General features: G+C 40.3%; 1 protein-coding gene across 11 annotated transcripts in view; it reads left to right on the top strand.

The window, feature by feature from the left end:
* atp2b2 (ATPase plasma membrane Ca2+ transporting 2) overlaps positions 1–21,559 on the top strand; it is a 132,134-nt gene that overhangs the window by 96,604 nt on the left and 13,971 nt on the right. For 9 of the 11 annotated variants that reach the window (XM_026240754.1, XM_026240756.1, XM_026240753.1 and 6 more), the window contains 12 exons: positions 3–44; positions 1,476–1,640; positions 1,732–1,946; positions 3,338–3,580; positions 8,247–8,488; positions 8,716–8,950; positions 12,105–12,284; positions 13,549–13,636; positions 14,293–14,399; positions 15,122–15,313; positions 16,790–17,003; positions 17,230–17,441. In XM_026240754.1, the coding sequence (XP_026096539.1) occupies positions 3–44; positions 1,476–1,640; positions 1,732–1,946; positions 3,338–3,580; positions 8,247–8,488; positions 8,716–8,950; positions 12,105–12,284; positions 13,549–13,636; positions 14,293–14,399; positions 15,122–15,313; positions 16,790–17,003; positions 17,230–17,441 (2,135 nt within the window). The remainder of the gene's footprint in view (positions 1–2; positions 45–1,475; positions 1,641–1,731; positions 1,947–3,337; positions 3,581–8,246; positions 8,489–8,715; positions 8,951–12,104; positions 12,285–13,548; positions 13,637–14,292; positions 14,400–15,121; positions 15,314–16,789; positions 17,004–17,229; positions 17,442–21,559) is intronic. The other 2 variants (XM_026240760.1, XM_026240763.1) reach the window with 1 other exon arrangement.

Raw genomic sequence — 21,559 nt, 5'->3', positions numbered from 1 at the left:
AGGTAAAATGCAGGATGGAAATATGGAGAACAACCAGACCAAAGGTAACCTGCTTTCACTTTACCGCTGGTTTGAGTGTCACCATTACTTTACTCCTTTCCTTCGGCGGGTTCAGATGTCACGTGTCTGTTTGTGCTGCTTCTCCTGTGTGTTTCAGACTCTCTCGATAACCTCACACTTTCTGTCTGTGTCCAAATCTCTAATTTTTCACTGATCTGTAGCCTAGCTGTTTTTGCTCTTTGGTTGTTCATCATATGGACAAAAATATCCAGAGGTGTCTGTAGATTTCAAATAATGATGGAAATAAATTAGTCTATGCAAACATTGTATGTATTTAATTGATGTATTTTTGCAACTGACTTTACTTTTATTATTAAATACTTTGCATTTGTCAGTAAATTTGCTCTTAAGTTTATTCTCATGATAAAGTCTGGTTAAGGCATTGTGTCGACAAGTTTCTGATCATTTTCAGGTCTCCAGAGTTGCATGTTTGCGAAAGGTTTTACATTGTATAATGTGTCCATGTGTTGTTATTAACAACATGAATTTGGATAAACTTTATGTACGAGTAACTTAGATTGTGAGCTCCATTTGCAGAATAAATGGATTTAGACAGTAGATATTGAACAGAACTTTTGTTTACCATAACAAAGCTATAATTTAATGTGGAGCTATTGCCAGTTTTATATACAGTAGCTCGGGTAGCATTGAATATCTTTCAAATGTGGCAAAAAAATCCACAAGAAACCTCAAGCAGTTTGTCTTTTGTCCTAAAGGAATAGTTCACCCAAAAGTAAAAACAAGCATCTCTGTCCTTAGTGCTTTTGAAGGCACTTCAGATTTGAAGGCATTTGAAATATCCAATATCCAATCCAATTTCGATTTCTTTTACCAGTCAGCTGACTTCAAGAAGGAAAGTGTTACAGGTTTGAAGCAAAATAAGGTTGAATGATGGCAGAGCTTTATTTTTGGGTGACCTATCTCTTTAAATAAAGGGACTTCAGGATCCTTTGTCCCATGTAAACTTGATACGAAGTGTCTGTCATCAGATCCCATGAAACGTTTTTTTCAGTAGAGCAGACGTGTCTCAGTCATGTAATGATACCACAATTGACATCTAATTGAATTCCTGGATAAATGTGAATTTCATTCACCGGCTCGTGTTCCCTTTGAGACAGATCAATGTAGAGATACAACATAACATGTTCATTTGTTGGCTTGGGGATAATGTGTTGCCCAAAGATCTTTTGAAATATTGAGTAAAGTGGTGGCTAATGGCATTATCATAATCACATTTAGTCAGAAACATGTCAAAGTTATTATTAATATATAAACAAACATATAACAAGCCAACAGTAGAGTTTAAACTATGGTTCTTTTCTTCTGTGATTCTCTCACAATGACTTCATGGCCAGTACAGTCGAGTCCAGCTTTAGCTGTAAATAACCCACATGTGTGTGCTGCGATCATTACAGTGAAGAAGCAGGACGGTGCTGCAGCGATGGAGATGCAGCCCTTGAAGAGCGCAGAGGGCGGAGAGACCGATGACAAAGAGAAGAAGAAAGCCAATGTCTCCAAGAAAGAGAAATCTGTTCTGCAGGGAAAACTGACCAAGCTGGCCGTACAGATCGGCAAAGCTGGTGCGATGTGTTTTTAGCTTGTTTGCAATCTTTCATCCTTGCAGTGGAGCACCATGCACTAATGCAGTGTTTGCTGTGATCTGCTCCTCAGGTCTGGTGATGTCTGCCATTACAGTCATCATCCTGGTGCTTTACTTTGCAATCGATAACTTTGTGGTTCTGAAGAGGCCATGGCTGCCGGAGTGTTCACCGATCTACATTCAGTATTTTGTCAAATTCTTCATCATTGGTGTGACAGTGCTGGTGGTGGCCGTTCCTGAAGGTCTTCCTCTGGCTGTCACCATCTCTCTGGCCTACTCAGTGAAGGTACATGTGTTCAACATGAGGAACGTCATGACTGTACCATATTTAGATCGGGTTTAATACTTTGATTTTACATGAACCCAATGAACATACTCTTTAAAAAATAAAAAAATCTGTAAAATCTGTAAACGCGTTTATAAAACGAATATAGTGTATTTTACAATATAGAACTGTAATTTACAAATGTGGCATTACACAACACTTTAAATAATTCAATAATCATTAAATAACATAATACCCAAAAGGTACATAACTGATAGAAAAAACTATTAAGAAACATGATTATTTAAACAAAATACTGTACTTTAAATGTGGAGTGTCAGGCAAGGAAATCTGTAAATGTCAGCTTACAGTTTATTACTGTAAATTATGTTGATTTGTTAATTTTTACTGTAAAAAAAACTGTACAATTAAAAGCATTTTACAGTAAAATTACATAAATTGATTGGTTAGATCTTTTGGAGTTTTTCATTGTATATAGTATGGGAACTGCATATTGGACATCATAGGATCACTTTTAATATTTTTAAAAAGCTTTATTTATTTTTATTTTGGGAAACCTTTACTCCATTACAAAATGACATGAATGAGATTATTATTTTCAGTGAAACTGTTTAACCAGTTGATGATTAAATCACATTGGACAACTAATTTGCAATCATATCAGAGAGGTTTTTATTAATGTTTATCTCATTTACGCTAGCCTCCAGCAGAAATTGACTCCCACATCCTGTGCATGCTCACTTTAAAGTCAGCATAAAATGAAAATTGATTTGAGGCCGAATTTATATGTGTTTAATAAATTAATTATTTTTTAAACATTAAAATTTGTTTTTCTGGTTACACTTTATTTTTAGGTATCCTCGTCTCAGTGTAATTAGGGTTAGGGTTTGGCCTAGTGTTACTAGCATGTAATTATGCATAATTCATTTTTATAATAATAGTCATAATAATAAGTACATGTAACATGTAACAAGGACACCTTAAAATATATTTTTTTAACTTAATAAAATAAAATTGCATAACTTCTCGCTTCCAGTGTATAGATCAAACTTTGCAATATGCTGTCCATGTTGAAATTGCCATATTTTGTGCTTTTTTACTTTACATTCACAATGTATAATTACAAATTGGAAATACTGTCTGAATGTGTGAACAGCTTACAGTAGAGAACATGTCGTGAATACATCCTCCAAAAATAAATAAATAAATAAAAATACAGTTGCAGCCTTTTTGTGTCCCATTTTTAGTCAGAAGGTTATTTCAACAGATACTAATGTTGTACAGAGCAGTTTTTAGACGGTTTTAGAAGATGTTATATTAGCTAGTTATCTGTATGTTGTTGCATAAAATAAAATAAAATATATATATTTTTCTTTTCTATGTGCTTATAGAAAATGATGAAGGATAACAATTTGGTACGCCATCTGGATGCTTGTGAGACCATGGGCAATGCCACAGCTATCTGCTCAGACAAGACTGGCACACTGACGACCAACCGGATGACAGTAGTGGAGTGCTATGTGGGCGATGTCCATTACAAGGTGATACCAGACCCCAGCTCCATCCCACCCAAAACTCTGGATATACTGGTCAACGCTATATCCCTCAACAGCGCCTACACTACTAAAATACTGGTAAGACATAGAAACCTTCAGCTGCTTTGCAACAATTTATTTTAATGTTAACGTATAGCACAAGCTACAGTATTACTTACATACTGTAGACTGCCTGGCCAAAAAGGTTGCACACTAATATTTGTTGGACTTCCTTTATCTTTGATTGCACTGTGTATTAAATGTAGCATTGTTTGAACAGCCTTATGCATCATATCATGTTCCCTGAACAACCCTTTCACATTTTGAGCCAGATGAATCTTGGCATTGTTACCCTGGAATATGGCCTTGGGATACATCTACCAGCATGGCTCTTTAAGAAATGAAACACTACACATTGTATTAGATACAGTTAAACAAATTGTTGCCAAACATATGCCAGAAACATTAATTCAAGTCACCTTTATTTCTTTATAAAACTGTAATGTGTCAAAGCAGCTTCACGGTGATAAACCACAAAATAGCTGAATCCATTGTGGAAACTCAACTATGGAGACAATTCAGATTCTTCTGTAAAGCAGCTCTAAAATATAATAGTGTCCCTTTTTAGCTAAAGTCAGTTTACTGTTGGATTCAGTGTCAATCACTCCAATAATGATCCAGTCATAGACTCTTAGGTGTTTGCATATGTAATCCAAACAGTGGCTTGTTTGACCAAGTTGAAGTTGCAATACACTATAACTAGGCATTCAATGTCTACATTGAATCAGTGTGTGTTTACTCTAGTAACTGAATGATTTGGCGTTTCTGATGCCACACTCACCAGTTGAGCTTCAGCAATATTAGCCTTTTTGCTCCTTCATTACTGCCAGAATCGATTTTCTAGACGGCTAAACTCATTGCTGTTTGCTGTTTGAATCGAGGTACCGTGAAAGTATGGTTGTTTCAGTTTTATATAAATTGCAGCATCACAATAGGGAAGTTCACAATCTATGAATTCCAAAGGAGAGAGAGAGAGAGAGAGAGAGAAAAAAAAGACAAACCTTCATTGTTTGTTCAAAAGATACAAGTTCTGCAAAGATACATTTGAGACAACGAGAAAACAAAAATGAGAACATGTGAGTACCTCTAGGTTCTGGGGCCTGGAATCTGATCTGTTCTGTATCTCGGTTTGAGAAGCATCGCAACTGAAAGCAAACCCACTGAACGCCGCAGCTCACTAAGACTTACTAAGACTTACAGAACCCGTCCCTGGAGACCAGTACTGAGATCTTTCATAACCACACAGAGCAAGACTTGGATAAGCATATCCTTCCAGACGTCTTGTTTTAACACAAACTGAAAAGAGCAGAACTCTTTATCCCCGGAGAGTTCCCCCAAGCGACTGTTCTTTGCTGCTCCATTATGTAATTAATGCATGAACTTTTCCTCACCCAACACTTGGGAGAGCTCCTTCAGCAAACTTTCCAAAGTCTTCTTTCCATTTCAGTGCTTCTAGATTTACATTATATCGTAATATCGTGCTTTTAGGTGCATCCGCTTATTTGCAAAGTTTTACCAACTAACTTTTAACTGTATTTGGTAAAGATTTAGCAGTCAGAATGTAGAGTGTTTCTGAGAGTGTCTCAGTAGTATGAGCTAGTTCGTGTAATCCTGAAATCAGAGTAGGACACGCAGTACAGGTGATGCTGCTGGCATGTACACTGATACTTCAGCGGTAGTCTGAGCTCTGCAGAGACTTCCTGTCGCATTGATCTCAGGTTGCTTCTACCACCTGTTCCATCAGACCTCCTGGCCGTCTGATTGGAGAGGTCAGGTCTGACACTGATGTCATGTTCCAGGGCTCCCATCAATTCTTGATTGGAGGTTACATGTCCGTGTGCGGCGGGGTGTGTGTGTGTGTGTGTGTTTGAGGACTGTTCAGTAGGTCATCGGCTGTAAGCTCTGGATTCTTAGTTACACAAAAGACAGATGCAGTTAGTTCTTGCATCTTTTCAATCTTTTGTTTGAGCACAGAGTATTGGATATGGATTTGTTGCATGTGTTTTATTCAAGCTTGATGTGATTTTAATTGGCTTCTGCTTGGGAATCTGGGAACGGGTCCATTCAGTGACTCCACAAAGGCACTCTAGTTTCTGTAATACAGATGATGACCGGCTCTGTGAATAGAAGCATATGACTCCATTCAAAAGCCTGTTACCTGCAGTATAAAGGTATCATAGTGCATGAATATGGACGTCATTCAGTACTGTAGTAAGACATATTCACGGATGTCATTTTATGGCCCTGTCAAACTCTCAGACAGAACAATAGATCTAGTAAAGACCAGGTTTCCCATGAGTCACAGTCTTTTCCATAATGTATGTTAGGGATAGGAGACTTTACTGTCCTACAGTGTTTAGTTCCATTCCTGATCAAAAACAACTTTTCTTTGTTGCTTCAGAGTCCACCTTGTTGGGTCCAAGTCCTTATCCAATAGAGTTCGAAACATTTATTAATGTCTTCTTGTTGTTACTGATTTTTTTATCTTTCATGTCCAAAATTTCAGATCCTGTGCCTGTAATTATCCAAACACACCTACCTATAATTTTCAAGCAATCCTGAAGACTTAGGCTTGATTTCTCAAATGTATTTGATTAGGGTTATTGAGTTAAAGAGAGTTCTCGACCCCAATCTGATACCATTGTTAAACCATGGTTTTCTAAGGGTTATTCTTTGACCAAATATCTGCCACTAGTCTTTTGTAAAGTTGGGGTGCACAATGTCGGACTAGGAACCAAGTTTGGACTCGAGTGCAATTATGAATGAATTTGAACGAACCAAAACATATTCAGGTAAATTTAAACTTACTGGACTTGGACTCAACACTAGTCTATATGCTGGAAAGAACACTGCCCTGAGACTTCTCTGCTATTTTGGGAGCAGTTTTTTCATCATGCACATGACAAGGTGAAATATCTCGCTGTCTCGTGTTTGATAAGTTGTGACTCATTTTGGGCAGAGTGGTTTGTCCGGCTGCAGCCGCTCCATGTGGCTCAGGGTCTCTGCCAAAGTCTCTCTGCGATGCCTCGGGCTGCCACTCCTTCATTTTAGCCAGTCAGCTTTGGCAGAGCGCTCACCTCATGGCTTGAGACAGGGGCTGTCACTGTCAGTGTAGGTAACACTGTGAAATCAAAGAGGTGCTATGGAAATGACCTTCTAGGGGACACAAGAGGGCGTCCGTGGCTCCTGTGGCGTGAAGGAGAATAGATTGAGGGCCCGTGTGGAGCGCAGGAGCCGAATAGGGCCGTAAAGAGGAAGTAGTGCTGCCAGTGCATGTTTTGCCATATGCCGTGGTTCGTAGGAGTGCGTGCTGACCAGGGAGAAGACAGCTGTTCACGGGAGCTTTGTGTGCCAGCACCTCTCCGAGGGGTGCTATGAAATCCGCATCAAATGCATGAGCAGTCTTGAATGACCCAGGTGAGCAAACACGAGATACTTTTTTAAATGTAATTTCTTCCCCCGAGGTACACTTAGTAAAGTTCTTGTGGAAAAAACGTAATTTTGCTTTAGTTATAATTCTGATTTGTCCACCTGGGAATTAAATGATCGATTACCCAGTAGGCCATTGACGTGTAGACAAACCAGTGACAGTCTGATGCCAGACAGTTGCAAGACTTGTAACGTGCACTGGCTTTGTTTGATGAAATTTCTCAATTTCTCTGCTACAGCTTACAGAAATTCCACTGTATGCACATTGTGAGTCATCTTGCGTACGCCTCATTGCAATGCAATCAAGCCTAGTTATGAGAAATGCTGGAAAAGTACAGTACACCAGAAAGTTAACTAACAATCAAAGTCTCTCTGGGCATTTCAGCATTTCTTCTCATCAATAAATAAACAGATAATGAAATCAGATTCCCTGGAGAAATTCTAGCTTGGTAGTGTTTGCTTTAATCTAACTGCAGACAATGAGATTTTAAATTGGTTTTGTTTCTTTTAAGCTTTTTTGACTTCATACTATACGTACATGTGTATGCAGACACTTATTCTTTGAAAGACAAATTGGTTCACATATTAATGTTTTGAGAGAAACATGCCCCTTTGTAGAGTGGGATTGCAGACAGTTTATTAAATACCAGCGATTGACAGCAGGAAAGACAAAGTGTTAAAGTTAAGAAGATCCATCTTGTTCAGCATGGACTCTGTTTTCTGTTGGACACAATGCATCTTGGGAGCATAAATTTGTAAATGAAAGCAAGAAGGTAAAGGCTGATTGCAGTTCAACATGCTTAAAAGAGCAAGCTCATCTTAGTTAATATATATTTTAGAAGTTCACTTTGAACTCCCAGTGACAATGAGAGATCGTCAAACTCAAAACAGAATAACAAGAATATTAACACTGCCCTCTTGAAAACAACAACAACAAAAACCGGCTGGTTAGGTATGTTTTGAAGCATGCGCTAATGCGCAAAACACTATTTAAAAAATATATATATATTACCTGATTTCCTTCTGTTAATCTGCATCCAAGCTGTTAATACGTCGGTGATGAATTGCAAAGAAACTTTGTAAATGACCTCAGCAAACTCAGCATAGCCCACCATGAGTGCAGGTCACTAAGCAATGTTTGCCGTTACCTGTGGACAGGTGGTCAGTTATGAGACCCTTAACAATCCTCAACATTCATAAAAAAGAACTGAGTTATTTTTTATCTTGTTACCATGCAGCAGGTATCTGAAACCTCTTTGGCTTTCTACTTTCCCAGCCTCCAGATAAGGAAGGAGGTCTTCCCAAACAAGTGGGCAACAAAACCGAGTGTGGCCTGCTTGGTCTGGTCCTGGACCTGAAGCGAGACTACCAGACCGCCCGGAACCAGATCCCAGAGGAGAAACTCTACAAGGTGTACACCTTCAACTCCGTGCGGAAGTCCATGAGCACCGTCATCAAGCTTCCAGACGCCAGCTTCAGAATGTACAGCAAAGGAGCGTCTGAAATCGTCCTCAAAAAGTGAGCGCCTTTCATCTGCTCTCTGATGCTTCAGCTCTCGTACATGCAATTTCTCAAAAAAAGCATAGCAGATGGAGGGACATTATGTTGAATTACTGTAGGTTACAATGCCTGGAATCATTAAGATGTGCTCTTTGCAGAATTACATAATGAAGACATGTCCTCAGAAAGTCAGAAATTGCTGTAATGAAGGGCCTTGTATTTTAATGTGAGCATGTTGGCTTCAGGTGTACCCGTATTCTGAATGAGACGGGGGAAGAGCGCGTCTTCAGACCGAGGGACAGAGACGAGATGGTGAAGAAAGTAATCGAACCCATGGCCTGCAACGGGCTCAGAACCATCTGCGTGGCCTACCGTGACTTTCCTGCAGACCCGGAGCCCAACTGGGACGACGAGAACAACATTTTGACTGAGCTGACCGCGATATGTGTTGTTGGAATTGAGGATCCTGTCAGACCCGAGGTGAGAAATTTCTTCACATTTCATCATGTCATATTTCACGATTTTTATTTTAATTTTGATATAATGTTTTCGATCAGGAGATGACGCCTATAATGTGACCTCTGCCTCATCATTTATGACCTTGGACCACAAAACCAGTCATTAGGGTCAATTTTTCAAAATTGGGATTTATACATCATCTGTAAGCTGAATAAATCATCTCTCCAGTGATGTGTGGTTTGTTAGGAGGACAATATTTGTCTGAGATACAACTATTATAAATCTGGAATCTGAGGGAGCAAAAAAATCTGAATATTGAGAAAATCATCTTTAAATTGTTCAAATGAAGTTTTTATCAATGCATATTACTAATCATTTGATATATTTAAGTTGTAGGAAATTTACTAAATATCTTCATGGAGCATGATCTTTACTTAATATCCTAATGATTTTTGGCATAAAAGAAAAATGTATAATTTTGACCCACTCAATGGCTATAGCCACAAATATACCTGTGCTACTTATGACCGGGGTAACATTTACTGATTTTGCTAAGGATATGCAAAGCCATGTATTTTCAAAACTGACTGCTTGAACAACTAGTTTAAGGTTTCTCTGACCATGATTGGACACATTCCTCAGAGGGGGCCTTTCATTCAGATGCATCATTTTAAAGTTTAAAAATCACATTAAATGATAGGGTCTCATTGTTTTTTTGTTTGTTATTTTGGTCTCAACACCCCATCTTGAACTTTTAGACAAGTTTTTCTTGATGCAGTAGGTTTTAAATGGTTTAAAGCTCAAGCAGTGAGAGACAGACGCTGTATTTAAAGACAAGAGACTTGTCCTGTGCAAACGGTTTAACAGCTAAATCACAGCTCAGCTGAAGCACTGAAAACACTGGAAGCAAGAATCTAGATAAACTAAATCTGTGGAAGATCCCTAAAAACCAGCCGACACCGCCAGTAACATTTGAAGGTTTTGCAATACAATTCAATTCTTGGGTCCTGAGGACTCCACAGTTCACACTTCTCCTCATATCATCACTTTTAGTGTATCTAGTTGCTGTTCAAATACATTGCATGGTGTTTTTGTGCAGGACTCACTGACCCAGTTGCTCTGAGATTACAGGAAAATACTGGGAATTGGAGGAGAAGTTGCATCAGACACACATGCGAGAATGTGAAAAAGAAGCTTTAAAAACACGTCCTCAAATGATCGTACATCTTCACGCACAGGCACAGAAGAAGCATCTATACTGCTGCATTATTTAACCTCCTCCTTTCATCCACTGATTCTTTGCTCTGGCATTCGTTCTGTGTCTCTGGAGCCACGCTCAGTAATTGTCAGTTTGCTGAAGGCTTCTTACAGAAAGCAACGTCTGCGGTAAAAGAGAAAAACAGCATTAATGGAGGAACATTCGTGAACTTCTGACTGCAGAATCGACCTGCTGTTGTCCTTCTCTGGAATTGCAGAAATGCCACTTTGAATTGGTTTGTTTCATAGCATTTTTGATGACGCAGATTTGGTGTGTTTGTTCTCGCATTCTGTAACGGGACACGTTTGCCATTCCGTTCCCTAATAAACAGCCGAAACCTAAGAATCCGTTAGTCTTAAATGTCTAATGATACCACGTCACCTTCCCTGCGGAGGTGTTTTATTGATGAGGCTCTTCCTCTCCTCCTGATGAGTTAAGTGGGACTGGGCTGTCTTTGTGTTTCTCAGAAATACTTGGACGTCTAGTCAAGCAGATATCATCTCTCGCTTTAGTGTCTAGACCGGCCCCTATTTCCATAACGTCTGTCTGCCAAGACCCTAGTGCAAAACAAGTGTCAACATGATACGCTATCAAAAAGTCTTTAAGATGCACATGAAAACACACAAATAGGTTGAAAATCCTTGAGATTGATTAACCCGCTTTGCTAAAGTGAAGTATGTGCTCTACTAGAGCGAGTCGCAAAAAAAAGCTTTGCATTTCACAGAAAAATCTATTTAAATATGCAAATTATATGCAGCATAAGCAAAATAAAACCTCTTTTTAATTTTTTTTTGCATATTATATATATGTACTGTGTGTGCATCAACTGAAAACAGAATCGATTGGGATTTAAGAATCAATATTGGTTCATAAAAATTAGAATCTATTGAAATAGAGAAATCTTTTCTTTTCTTTCTTTTTTTTTTTTTTGAGCATCATTCGTTGTTTTTAGTGGCCTAACCCTAACCCTAACTGTGGTGTGTTGAACATGAAAAGGGATGAGTCTCTGTTCATCTGTTCTCTTCATAAATAAACGCATTAGTCTATATGTTCATCCTGTAGCATATAATGAAAATGTGAACAAAAATAAAAGCAGTGTTTGTGTTATAATTAAAATATGGACATTAAAATTACAGGTAATAATAGATTATGCCAGAATTTTTCCGACCCTGTCCATCAAAATGATGAACAATGTTAAAGTCTAACTAACGCAACCTCTGGTGTAGAGCACGTCCTGATTTTGCCAAGTCCGATGTGTTCCTAGGTCAACATATTTTGTTGACCCTGGAACAACATTTTACTCCAAAAATATATTCTTAACCATATCCCTACACCTAAACCTAACCTTAACCATGAGTAATCCCTAAAATCAGAGGAAATGATAGATGAATGACACTGATGTACAAGCACCAAACACTGATTTTAAGCGTAAACTTCACAAAATCTATAAAATGGTTCTTCAAATCTGATTGGTTAATCACAATGTTGTTCCAGGGTCAACAACGATGTTGTCCCAGGAACATGTCTCACTTGGTAAAATCAGGTTAGGCCTGGTGGCGATATATACTGTATATGTATCAGAGGTTTCGTTAGACTTTAATTGTCTGTCATTTGTACCTTTTCAGTTGGTCAGTCTGAACCTGGTCAGATTTTTCAGCAGGAAAGTAAAAACCGTCATATCTATGTCTTTTGTTTAATGAGAAATCATCTCCACCACTGCATAATTACTGCAGGAGCTCTTTGAGTTCCTCCTAATGAGCTCTTACTTGTTTCACTGGAGCATCTGAAAGAGAGATTAGAGGAATCAGGAGAGCTGTGTGTTTTGCGGCGGTGTTCTGATTTACTGCGGTCTCTACGTTAACCCTTCCTCTGGAGCGGAGTGGAGCGAGGTGAATTAATGCAGTCCTGTGTCTGCAGGTGCCCGACGCCATCAAGAAATGCCAGCGTGCTGGAATCACTGTGCGTATGGTGACCGGAGACAACATCAACACGGCACGAGCCATCGCTATCAAATGTGGCATCATCCACCCTGGAGAAGACTTCCTGTGCATCGACGGGAAGGAGTTCAACAGGAGGATCAGGAACGAGAAGGGAGAGGTACAGTACTGCATGCGTCTACAGCAAATAGTAACAGCATTTGTGTCCTAATAGCAATATATGTTAACATTCTGTTAAAAATACCATGAGACAAAAACATTTATATTTAGGATCCCATGAAATAGCACTTTATTCAGTACCATATTTCCATATGAAACCAGTATGCTTTAATTACGCTGGTTATGAAGCATGATTGAATGCATCCGCAGTATTTGGTGGCAGCTGGTATTTCTGGGAGAGGAACAGACATCTGTGTAGTGCAGGATGAGTCAGCAGTGTTTTTCTAGAAGAGAATGACAGTGTCACATCACACATGAGTTGTACACATTTTACTGCAGATAAAGCAAACTAGAGTCTGATAGAACCATTCCTCATTGACACATAGGCTGTTTTAATAAGTTAGGAGCTATGAATTAAACTTCATTAGTCAGTAGATGTCTCCTGACAGCTGCTCGTCATGCGTCGCTGAGAACGGGATGCAGATCAAGACATTGAATTGAAGTTTACATGAAATATAAAGGAAAACCAAAGCAGATATTTAGGAGATTGCACTATTTGCTCTATTGAATTGTTTGATGGGAGGATATGAGAGACGCGCCGCAATGATTATAACTGGGAAAAATGTCAAAGTATCTGTCATGGTCTAAAGACTGGAAGTTTTCTCTGCTGGTTTGAAATGTGTCTGTCTTCTACACTATTTTGATAACATGTCTAAGTTTTATAAGTTCTGTAACTATCTGTAAATCAGTGCTTTTTTCACAGACATACATCGGTGAGCTGCACAATTCTGCTTTTACAGCCTCAGGAATTCAGATTTTCTGCACAAACGATTTTAACATTATGAGATGACAATCTGAGATGACTGTCCGAAGCACTGCTTCATATAGCTGTCTGTGCTCTGATCATTTATGGGGCTTTTTTATGATGTTGTGATTACATTACATTGCACCGCCGTTATTGATGAAGACAATTATTGAACACATTTGAAAGCTGGCCATTCTAACAAACACCCCGCATGTGAATGATGGACGCTGTGTGAGTTAATGCACAGTCAAATCATTTATATGTAAATGCGAATCTTTTCTGATGAATGTTTACACTCATTACAACAAGAAAGATATCTTAGTGGTGGATTTGATTTTTTCATGTTATATAGTGGTGGCTGTTTTATGGATTCCATCAGATGGGTGTATAGCCACTTTTTGGCACCTGTAATGAGTGTCTTTGTCATGATGGATGGATGTCTGTCTCACGTCTCTGGCAGGTTGAGCAGGAGCGCATTGATAAAGTGTGGCCTAAACTGCGAGTGCTTGCCAGATCCTCACCGACGGACAAACACACGCTGGTCAAAGGTGAGGGAACACCGAACCAGTGTCAGTCACAATCAGAAACTACAAATAGCTGATGAACAGGGACCGACGTTTTTAGATGAACGATCTGCTAGACATATTTGAGTTCCTGTCCATTTTCACACCGCAGCAGCAGCGTGTGTTAGTGAATCAGATCTGTGTTACATAAGACTGAACATCATGGCTGGAGTTACAGGATAATTAACGTGCTGTACGCAAATGTTGCGCTGTAATTACATCACTAGTGTATTTCATTAGTTATCGCCTGATTGTCCCTGATGTTTTTATCACATAGATTTAATGCTGGCAACATATGGCTGCTCATTATAAGTCTTGAGGAATCAGTCATTCCTGTGAAGGAGAAGCATTTGTGTCCACAACATTTTGATGAAGCGCACTAAGTAATTTGCAAGCTTGAGTATATGCTTATGCTATATATATTGAAAATGCTGCTTATGCTATATTTAAAAGCTTGCCAAGTATTACTGATTGTAGTTATATGGTATATAACTCTTCATATCGCTCAATGCAATGTGATAAAGAAGGTTCAGCAGTTCGTTGTCTGATAAAATGTCTCTTGCAGATCTTGTAGAAATGCACAGTAAATGAAAAAGGCAGCGACTGCAGAATGAGTCAGTGATGTGTGACTTGTCTCTCAGGTATTATTGACAGCACGATGGGGGACCAGCGGCAGGTGGTTGCTGTAACTGGTGATGGGACGAACGACGGACCGGCCCTCAAGAAGGCAGATGTGGGCTTTGCCATGGTGAGCAGCGATCGAACCGCATCGTGATTGCAGTCTCTGAGCTGTTCAAACACAGGCTGTCCTCGTTTCAGCACAATCACGCCACCTCATGCGGCGCAAACACAGGCCCAGAGCGCCCCCTAGTGTGAGCCGGTGCCTCTTACTCCTGTTCTTGACATCTGTCAGTTGACTTGCATGAGGTAAAAAAAACAGCTTGTGTCAGCACCGCCCCGCTATTTCTATTTTCATAAGTTCAGCCATGTCAGAGGAGAACATCTTCTTGTGTTCCTGCTCATCAAACTGACACGAGCTGCCTGCGGCGGCTTCCTCTCTGTGGTATTCACCATGATTTTACTGTCAGATGTGTCTTAAAGCAGAACAGTCTCTCAGGCTAGTCTTTAAAAAACACAAACGCTTTACTCCGAGACCAACAGGAGTTGACCATCACTCACTGTCCACATGAGGGTCTGCTTTAATTCAACCAGAAAGTGAATGTGCTTCTATGTCATTCAAATAATGTCAGCAATCATATAATGTTTTCTTCATGCAAAATAGAATTCCTTTCTTTCTTTTTTTCTTATGTTACTCTAAAAATACAACCTTTTTAATTTTAGTAATGCATAACATATGTGGTTCAGCATATGCCGATCACGATGATTTTAATGAATGAATAAATTATTTTGATTTTATGGCGATTTTTGGAACTTGATGCAATTTAGTATTGATGTGAAATGTCTTGACAGGGAATCGCGGGGACAGATGTGGCCAAAGAGGCGTCTGACATCATTCTGACGGATGATAACTTCTCCAGCATCGTGAAGGCTGTGATGTGGGGACGCAACGTCTACGACAGCATCTCCAAGTTCCTTCAGTTCCAGCTGACCGTTAACGTGGTGGCTGTGATCGTTGCCTTTACTGGAGCCTGTATCACACAGGTCCGTGCCTCTCTGTCCACACACAGGTGCTCACACTAAATGAGCATTCACCGCTAAAGCAAGCATCAGCATTATTATTGCTCAAACCTGTCATGAGTGATTTGAGCAGACTTGAGTAATAAACTTCAGCATGTGTAAACGTTCAAACATTCGGGGTCAGTAAAATGTGTGTTTTTTCAAGGATGCATTACATTTTATCGAAAGCGTGAGATTAAAGATATTACAAAATGTTTCAGTGTTTATTTTATTATAAAATGTATTATTCTGTTTAAAGAATCGTGTATCACATATTCTACTAAAATATGTGTAATGCAGTAAATCATCATATTATTCTGATTTCTGAAGATCATGTGACACTGAAGACTGTAGGAATGATGCTGAAAATACAGCGGAGCATCACAGAAATACATTACACTTTAACACAGATTCACCCAGAAAACTGCTGATTTACATTCTAATAATATTTCACACTATTACTGTATTTTTGTATTTATTAAAAATGCAGCCCTTCTTGAACTGCAGTTATAACTCACCCTGCATGAATAATCCATCAAAGCATCTCACGTGTTTACCTGACAGATGATAAAACAGGTGAAAGACCCCATAGAGTTATATTAAAAGAGCCATATCTAGAGACCAGAAGATCACAGAGACTTGAGGGTGGGATCAGAACACCTTAGCAACCTCATACTAACGCCCTGGCAACCATACAACACTCAAGCATTGTATCTTTGTTAGTTTTGTACAGACTACTCACATTTTCTTCACGAAATACACAAAACTGATTACTAATTTAAAACCACAGCTACCATAAACGAGATGCCTGTCTGTGCATGTATACAGTATTTATATATAAAACACTTTTGCTCTCTATTCAATTTCTATTCCACTTTTTTTAATTATAAAAAAATACCATCTTACACTAGCATTCTCTCTTCTTTTAATAATCATTATATTTATATATATCCTTGTGTATTGTGTTAGGCTAACCAAGACTTGTCACAGCACTTATTATTGTTCTTTCATTGGATTTAATTCCTTGTTTTAAGTTGCTTTGGAAAAATCATCTGTTTAGTGACTAAATGTAAATGTAGATGTCTTTTATGAGATGACAGATCCGACCTGCTATGAAGTCTCAAATTAGACTACGCAGAGACATGTGGAAATGGCAGAGAATCCATATTAGATTACTAGGCCAAGGCCAAAGAGTTCATCCCTGTGATCCAAAATAGAATAGTTTCATTTCCTAGAGGATCTCTGACCTAATAAATGATGCAGCACTTCTGAGAGAAAGAGGCTAGACTGGCTGAAGTTACCGACATGAGAAATGAACATCCAGACTGCGTTAGATGAATGAGAGTTAATGACTTTCAGGGTCTTCTTACCAATATGTTGATACACGAGGACCATGCTAGCTCAGTTCATTATGTTTTATTGGTCTCATGAGTTGTGATGAGGAACTGTATGTTCCTCCAGGATTCTCCTCTGAAAGCAGTGCAGATGTTGTGGGTAAACCTGATCATGGACACGTTTGCATCTCTGGCTCTGGCCACCGAACCTCCCACTGAGTCTCTGTTGATGAGGAAACCCTACGGCCGAAACAAACCCCTGATCTCCAGCACCATGACTAAGAACATCCTGGGCCATGGCGTGTACCAACTCATCATCATCTTCACACTGCTGTTTGTGGGTGAGTTACCTTAAACTGTAGATCTGTGATGCATGCTAAACAAATACGTTTTTGCTTTTATGCCTTGTAAATGGCTTTTTTTACAATTTTACACAAATAGTTGAAGAAACGTTGGTATCACTTTACTTACAGTACATTAAAACTACTTTTATAATGCATTATACATAAAGTGTTACCAAAGCATGTAGGATCTTCAGTCCTGTCTTACGCTGTGTTTGTATTCCAGGCGAGCAGATCTTTGACATTGACAGTGGCAGGAACGCACCGCTGCATTCTCCTCCCTCTGAGCACTACACAATCATCTTCAACACCTTCGTCATGATGCAGCTCTTCAACGAGATCAACGCACGCAAGATCCATGGAGAGAGGAATGTGTTTGATGGCATTTTCAGAAATCCCATCTTCTGCTCCATTGTTCTGGGCACTTTCGCCATTCAGGTACCAGAAAATAAAATGTTGAACAGGGTTTCTAGTCAGTATGACATGTGGACTTGAGGGACAATAACAAGCCAGCTTACAGAATGATCTGTTTTCGTCATTCCATATATATTTTACAGACATATAAATGCAACTCTCTGATTTAATTTGCTTCTTATCTACTACAGTAGAATAATATTATATCAAATTACATTACAATATTGAATATATATATATATATATATATATATATATATATATATATATATATATATATCCCCCATGTCGGTCCAAACCTGTAAAAGCTCTGTTTGTCTTTGGAACACAATTTAAGATATTTTGAATGAAAACTGGAAAAAAACTGGTTGTCTCTTCATGATGTTCTAGTAACAAGATTCGGGAAGAGCACGTCAGATACTTAGCCTAATCAACACAGGTGGACCAAAATCATGTAATCAATACCATAGTATAAATATCGCTGACTTACCTCTATCCAATGACGGTTTATCAGCATTCCGTTCACTCTGTCTGTCATCTTATCACAGACCCAATTTTCCTTCCATCGAAGTGATCTATACCGGGGATTTCTTCAGATCTGCTACTTTTTGCCAGACCCATGATCCCTCCAACCCTGCCAAAAACAGCCTCTGAGCACCATTAAGCGTTATCGCGACAGCTGCTCTTATCGCCAAGCCACACGTTGTTGCCAATAGACCGTGCAAAGCCCCGAGCTCGCCTCTCTTGACACCACAATTGTCCTGCTCAAGACCGGGCTCTCCTGGAGTGCTGGAAGCAAACCTACGAAAAGCATGCAAATTAAATTTCTTTAGAAACCGCTTGAAAGTGAATAACACATAAATGCAATTAAACGTTACTGCTATAATCATGTCTACTGGTACAATGTTTTACAAGACTAAACATGCTTCATCGTTTTCAAAGCCCGTTTCTAAAGCCCCTGTTTCCAGTCAACGTGAAGACAGCATTCCAAATTTATCCGCTTTGAAGGCTGTTTAAAAAGTCCGGAAGGCCAAAACTAGAGGAAAAGATGCTTTTCCAACAAGAACGCACTAATGTGTATAAGGCTTGAGGAATTGTCAAATCAGGCAACCAATTGCTAAGCTGGCAACACAGTAGACTACCCAGGCATTTTAGCTTGACCCATCAAATGTTACTAACCCTTCTACTTTTCCTGCAGCCAACAACTACAGCAGCCGAAGCAAGCTCTGCAGGCGGCTCAATCAGCTATCTCTCCTCCTCCTTTCATGCTCCCCTTTACTTCTTTATGTTCCGCCATACCCCAACCATCCTTTCGAACCAGCAAATCAGCACACAGATTTTATCAGAATGCAGAGGGCACCAAGACCTATTAGCGGTCAGACCAATTCCATATCAAAGAAGCTCACCGAACCCTCATCAGCCAACCCTTCTTACGCAAGCCCATCCTCGTTCACTCAAACTCGTGATCTACCATAGCCAACACTATTTAACATCCCCATCCATCTATTACAGCCCATCCTCACTCCAGCCATCCCAGCAGTGCCTGCTCCCACAGGAGCCTCTATCTGTTTTTCCCCACTGTCAAAGGAGCCTTTTCTGTATCTCCCCAATGCCACAGCAGTGTCTGCTCCCTCAGGAGCCTCTATCTATATTTCTCAACTGCCGCAGCAGTGTCTGCTCCTGCAGGAACCTTTTCCACCTTTACCTACTGCCGCAGCAGTAGCTGCTCCTGCAGGAGCCCTTTCCGTCCTATTGCACAATTCCTTACGACAGACATGCTACAGCAATCATAAGTCCTTGAACATGACCTCAAATGTTGCCTTTATTTATTACGTTTCAGCTATTCACTGAAATAACCTGTTCAGCTTGCCCCTATAGTTGAGAGGGAAAAAAATATATTCTTAAGCTCTTGGCTGGCAAAAGTTGACATTACCTCAGCTTTTAAGCTATGCCCATGCATCCAAATTCATGGCACTTGAGGTACACTGACAGGACAGAAAATTCTATATCTTCATACGATTGAATTTGAATGCAAGCACCACTTCTCGAAACCATCGCTCGACTCTATTCTCCAGGCAGTTTTTCCCAGAAGCCTCCAGTCATACGTGACTGCGTGGAGTTGCTTAAAGGCATTCCATCTCACTTATAACATTCTGTACCCAGATTTTTTCCTACTCTCTATCACCTATTTCATTTAGTTTCACAACAGCGTTAAGTCCTCACAAATGTATTTACACCCTCCGCACAAATTATCAACCCCCAGCATAGCTCACATGCTCGACAACGTGTTTTCTCAGGTGCTCGGAGTTCACAATCTCTTCAAAATTCAATAAAAAATCAACCCTACCGTATCAGACCTAACCATATTTGATGATGAAACAATAATTTTTTTAATCAAACAAAGCAAGACAGACCAAGCCAAGTAGGTCATTTTATATACATGTTCAATCTCCCCTCCCCAACCCAGCCTTACCAATCCATCCTAGCATACCTACGCTCCAGAAATTCTCAGGCAAAATCCGTAGATGAACCACTATTCATTGACGACTCTTTATAAAAAAAAAAAAAAAAACATATACCCAACCGATACCGCAAGCATTATCTCCCACCGAACACCGGCAAGAGCTTCGCAACTTACCTTTTCTATTCTATGGTCAGTGAAGCTTACCCATTTGATGCCAGGAGCCTGAGGTCCCATTTGATGCAGATGAGAGCCTCCTGGCCAGACAACCTTACCTTTTGTATTTTACAGCCAGCAAGGCTTACCTGTCTGTTGCCAGGAGCTCGAGCTCCCTTTGGATGTCGGTGAGAACTGCTTGACTACTCAACATCACCTTTTCCGTCTTACGCCCGGATAAGTTTACCCATTCAATGCAAGGAGTTGGGGCTCCCATCGGATGTAGGTGAGAGCCTCCCGGCTAGATAACCTTACCTTTTCCATCTTCCGCCAGTGAGGCTTACCCGTTCGATGCTGGTAGCTAAGCTCCTATCGGACGTAGGTGAGAGCATTCCGGCTGGACAACCTTTTCCGTCTTTCAGCCATAGAGGCTTACCCATTCGATGCCAGGAGTTAAGCTCCTATCGGACGTCGGTGAGAGCCTCCTAGCTTTAACCTTATCTTTTGCGTGTGCTCCCTTCGGTCATCTGGTGGGAGTCTCCTGGCTAGACAACCTTACCTTTTCCTTTTCTATGGTCAGTGAGGCTTACATATTCGATGTGTGTGCTCCCTTTGGATGTCTGGTGAGAGTCTCCTGGCCAGACAAACTATTCTTTTCCATTCCACGGTTGGCAAGGGCTTACCCATCTGATGTGTGTGCTGCCTTCAGACATCTGGAGAGAGTTGTCCCGGTCAGGTGTCTATACTTGCCAGTCGGAGGCTTCATGGGCCCTTCCGTTCAGCCATAGGCCTTCGCCCACTGAATAGCAGAGACTTATCATCAAGTAGGGCCCGTACGCTGACACTGTGACCTATTCCAGGCAAGGCAACTCGGTCCACCCGGTCAGGCTATACAACCATGCTGCTCCTCCTCATCGGCCGGTAGGGCTCACCATTCCAATGCTGTGAGCTCCCGGTGAGCATCGGCTGGAGCCCAACTGACCGGGCACCCCTAACCACGTAGTCCAGTACCTGCAGCCGGTAGGGCCTACCCTTCCAAAGCCTAGGTCGCTCCCACCGGAGTACGTAGGCTCTTCTCAGAAAAATAAATCAGTCCCCGCCAGTACTCAATGCTATTTTTGGAATGGGAGTTCTTAATCTGGCGGCTGTCCATTTATTCAACTGCTTTTTAGGGGGTACTCTAGGTTCGGGCCATTCCCGAGCTCGGAGCCCTTCCTCGAACAGCACGCCAAAAACGCATACCGTACCTCAGCTAATTATATGTAAGTGTGAACTTGTGAAATGATGTTCTAGTAACAAGATTCGGGAGGAGCGTGTCAGATACTTAGCCTAAGTATTACCACAATCAATTAATCAAGTATTACCACAATCAAGTAATCAATACCATAGTATAAATATCGCTGACTTACCTCTATCCATTGACGGTTTATCAGCATCCCTCCTCCACCCCATGTCCTCACTTTGAGTTTACTTTATAAATAGACGGAGAAGGGGGGTACTCTAGGTTCTGGCCATTTTCCCGGAC

This window comes from Carassius auratus, linkage group LG36F, assembly GCF_003368295.1.
Source record: "Carassius auratus strain Wakin linkage group LG36F, ASM336829v1, whole genome shotgun sequence".
NCBI lineage: Eukaryota > Metazoa > Chordata > Actinopteri > Cypriniformes > Cyprinidae > Carassius > Carassius auratus.
Note: the sequence above shows the minus strand (reverse complement) of the source record. Positions and strands in the feature narration are given on the sequence as shown.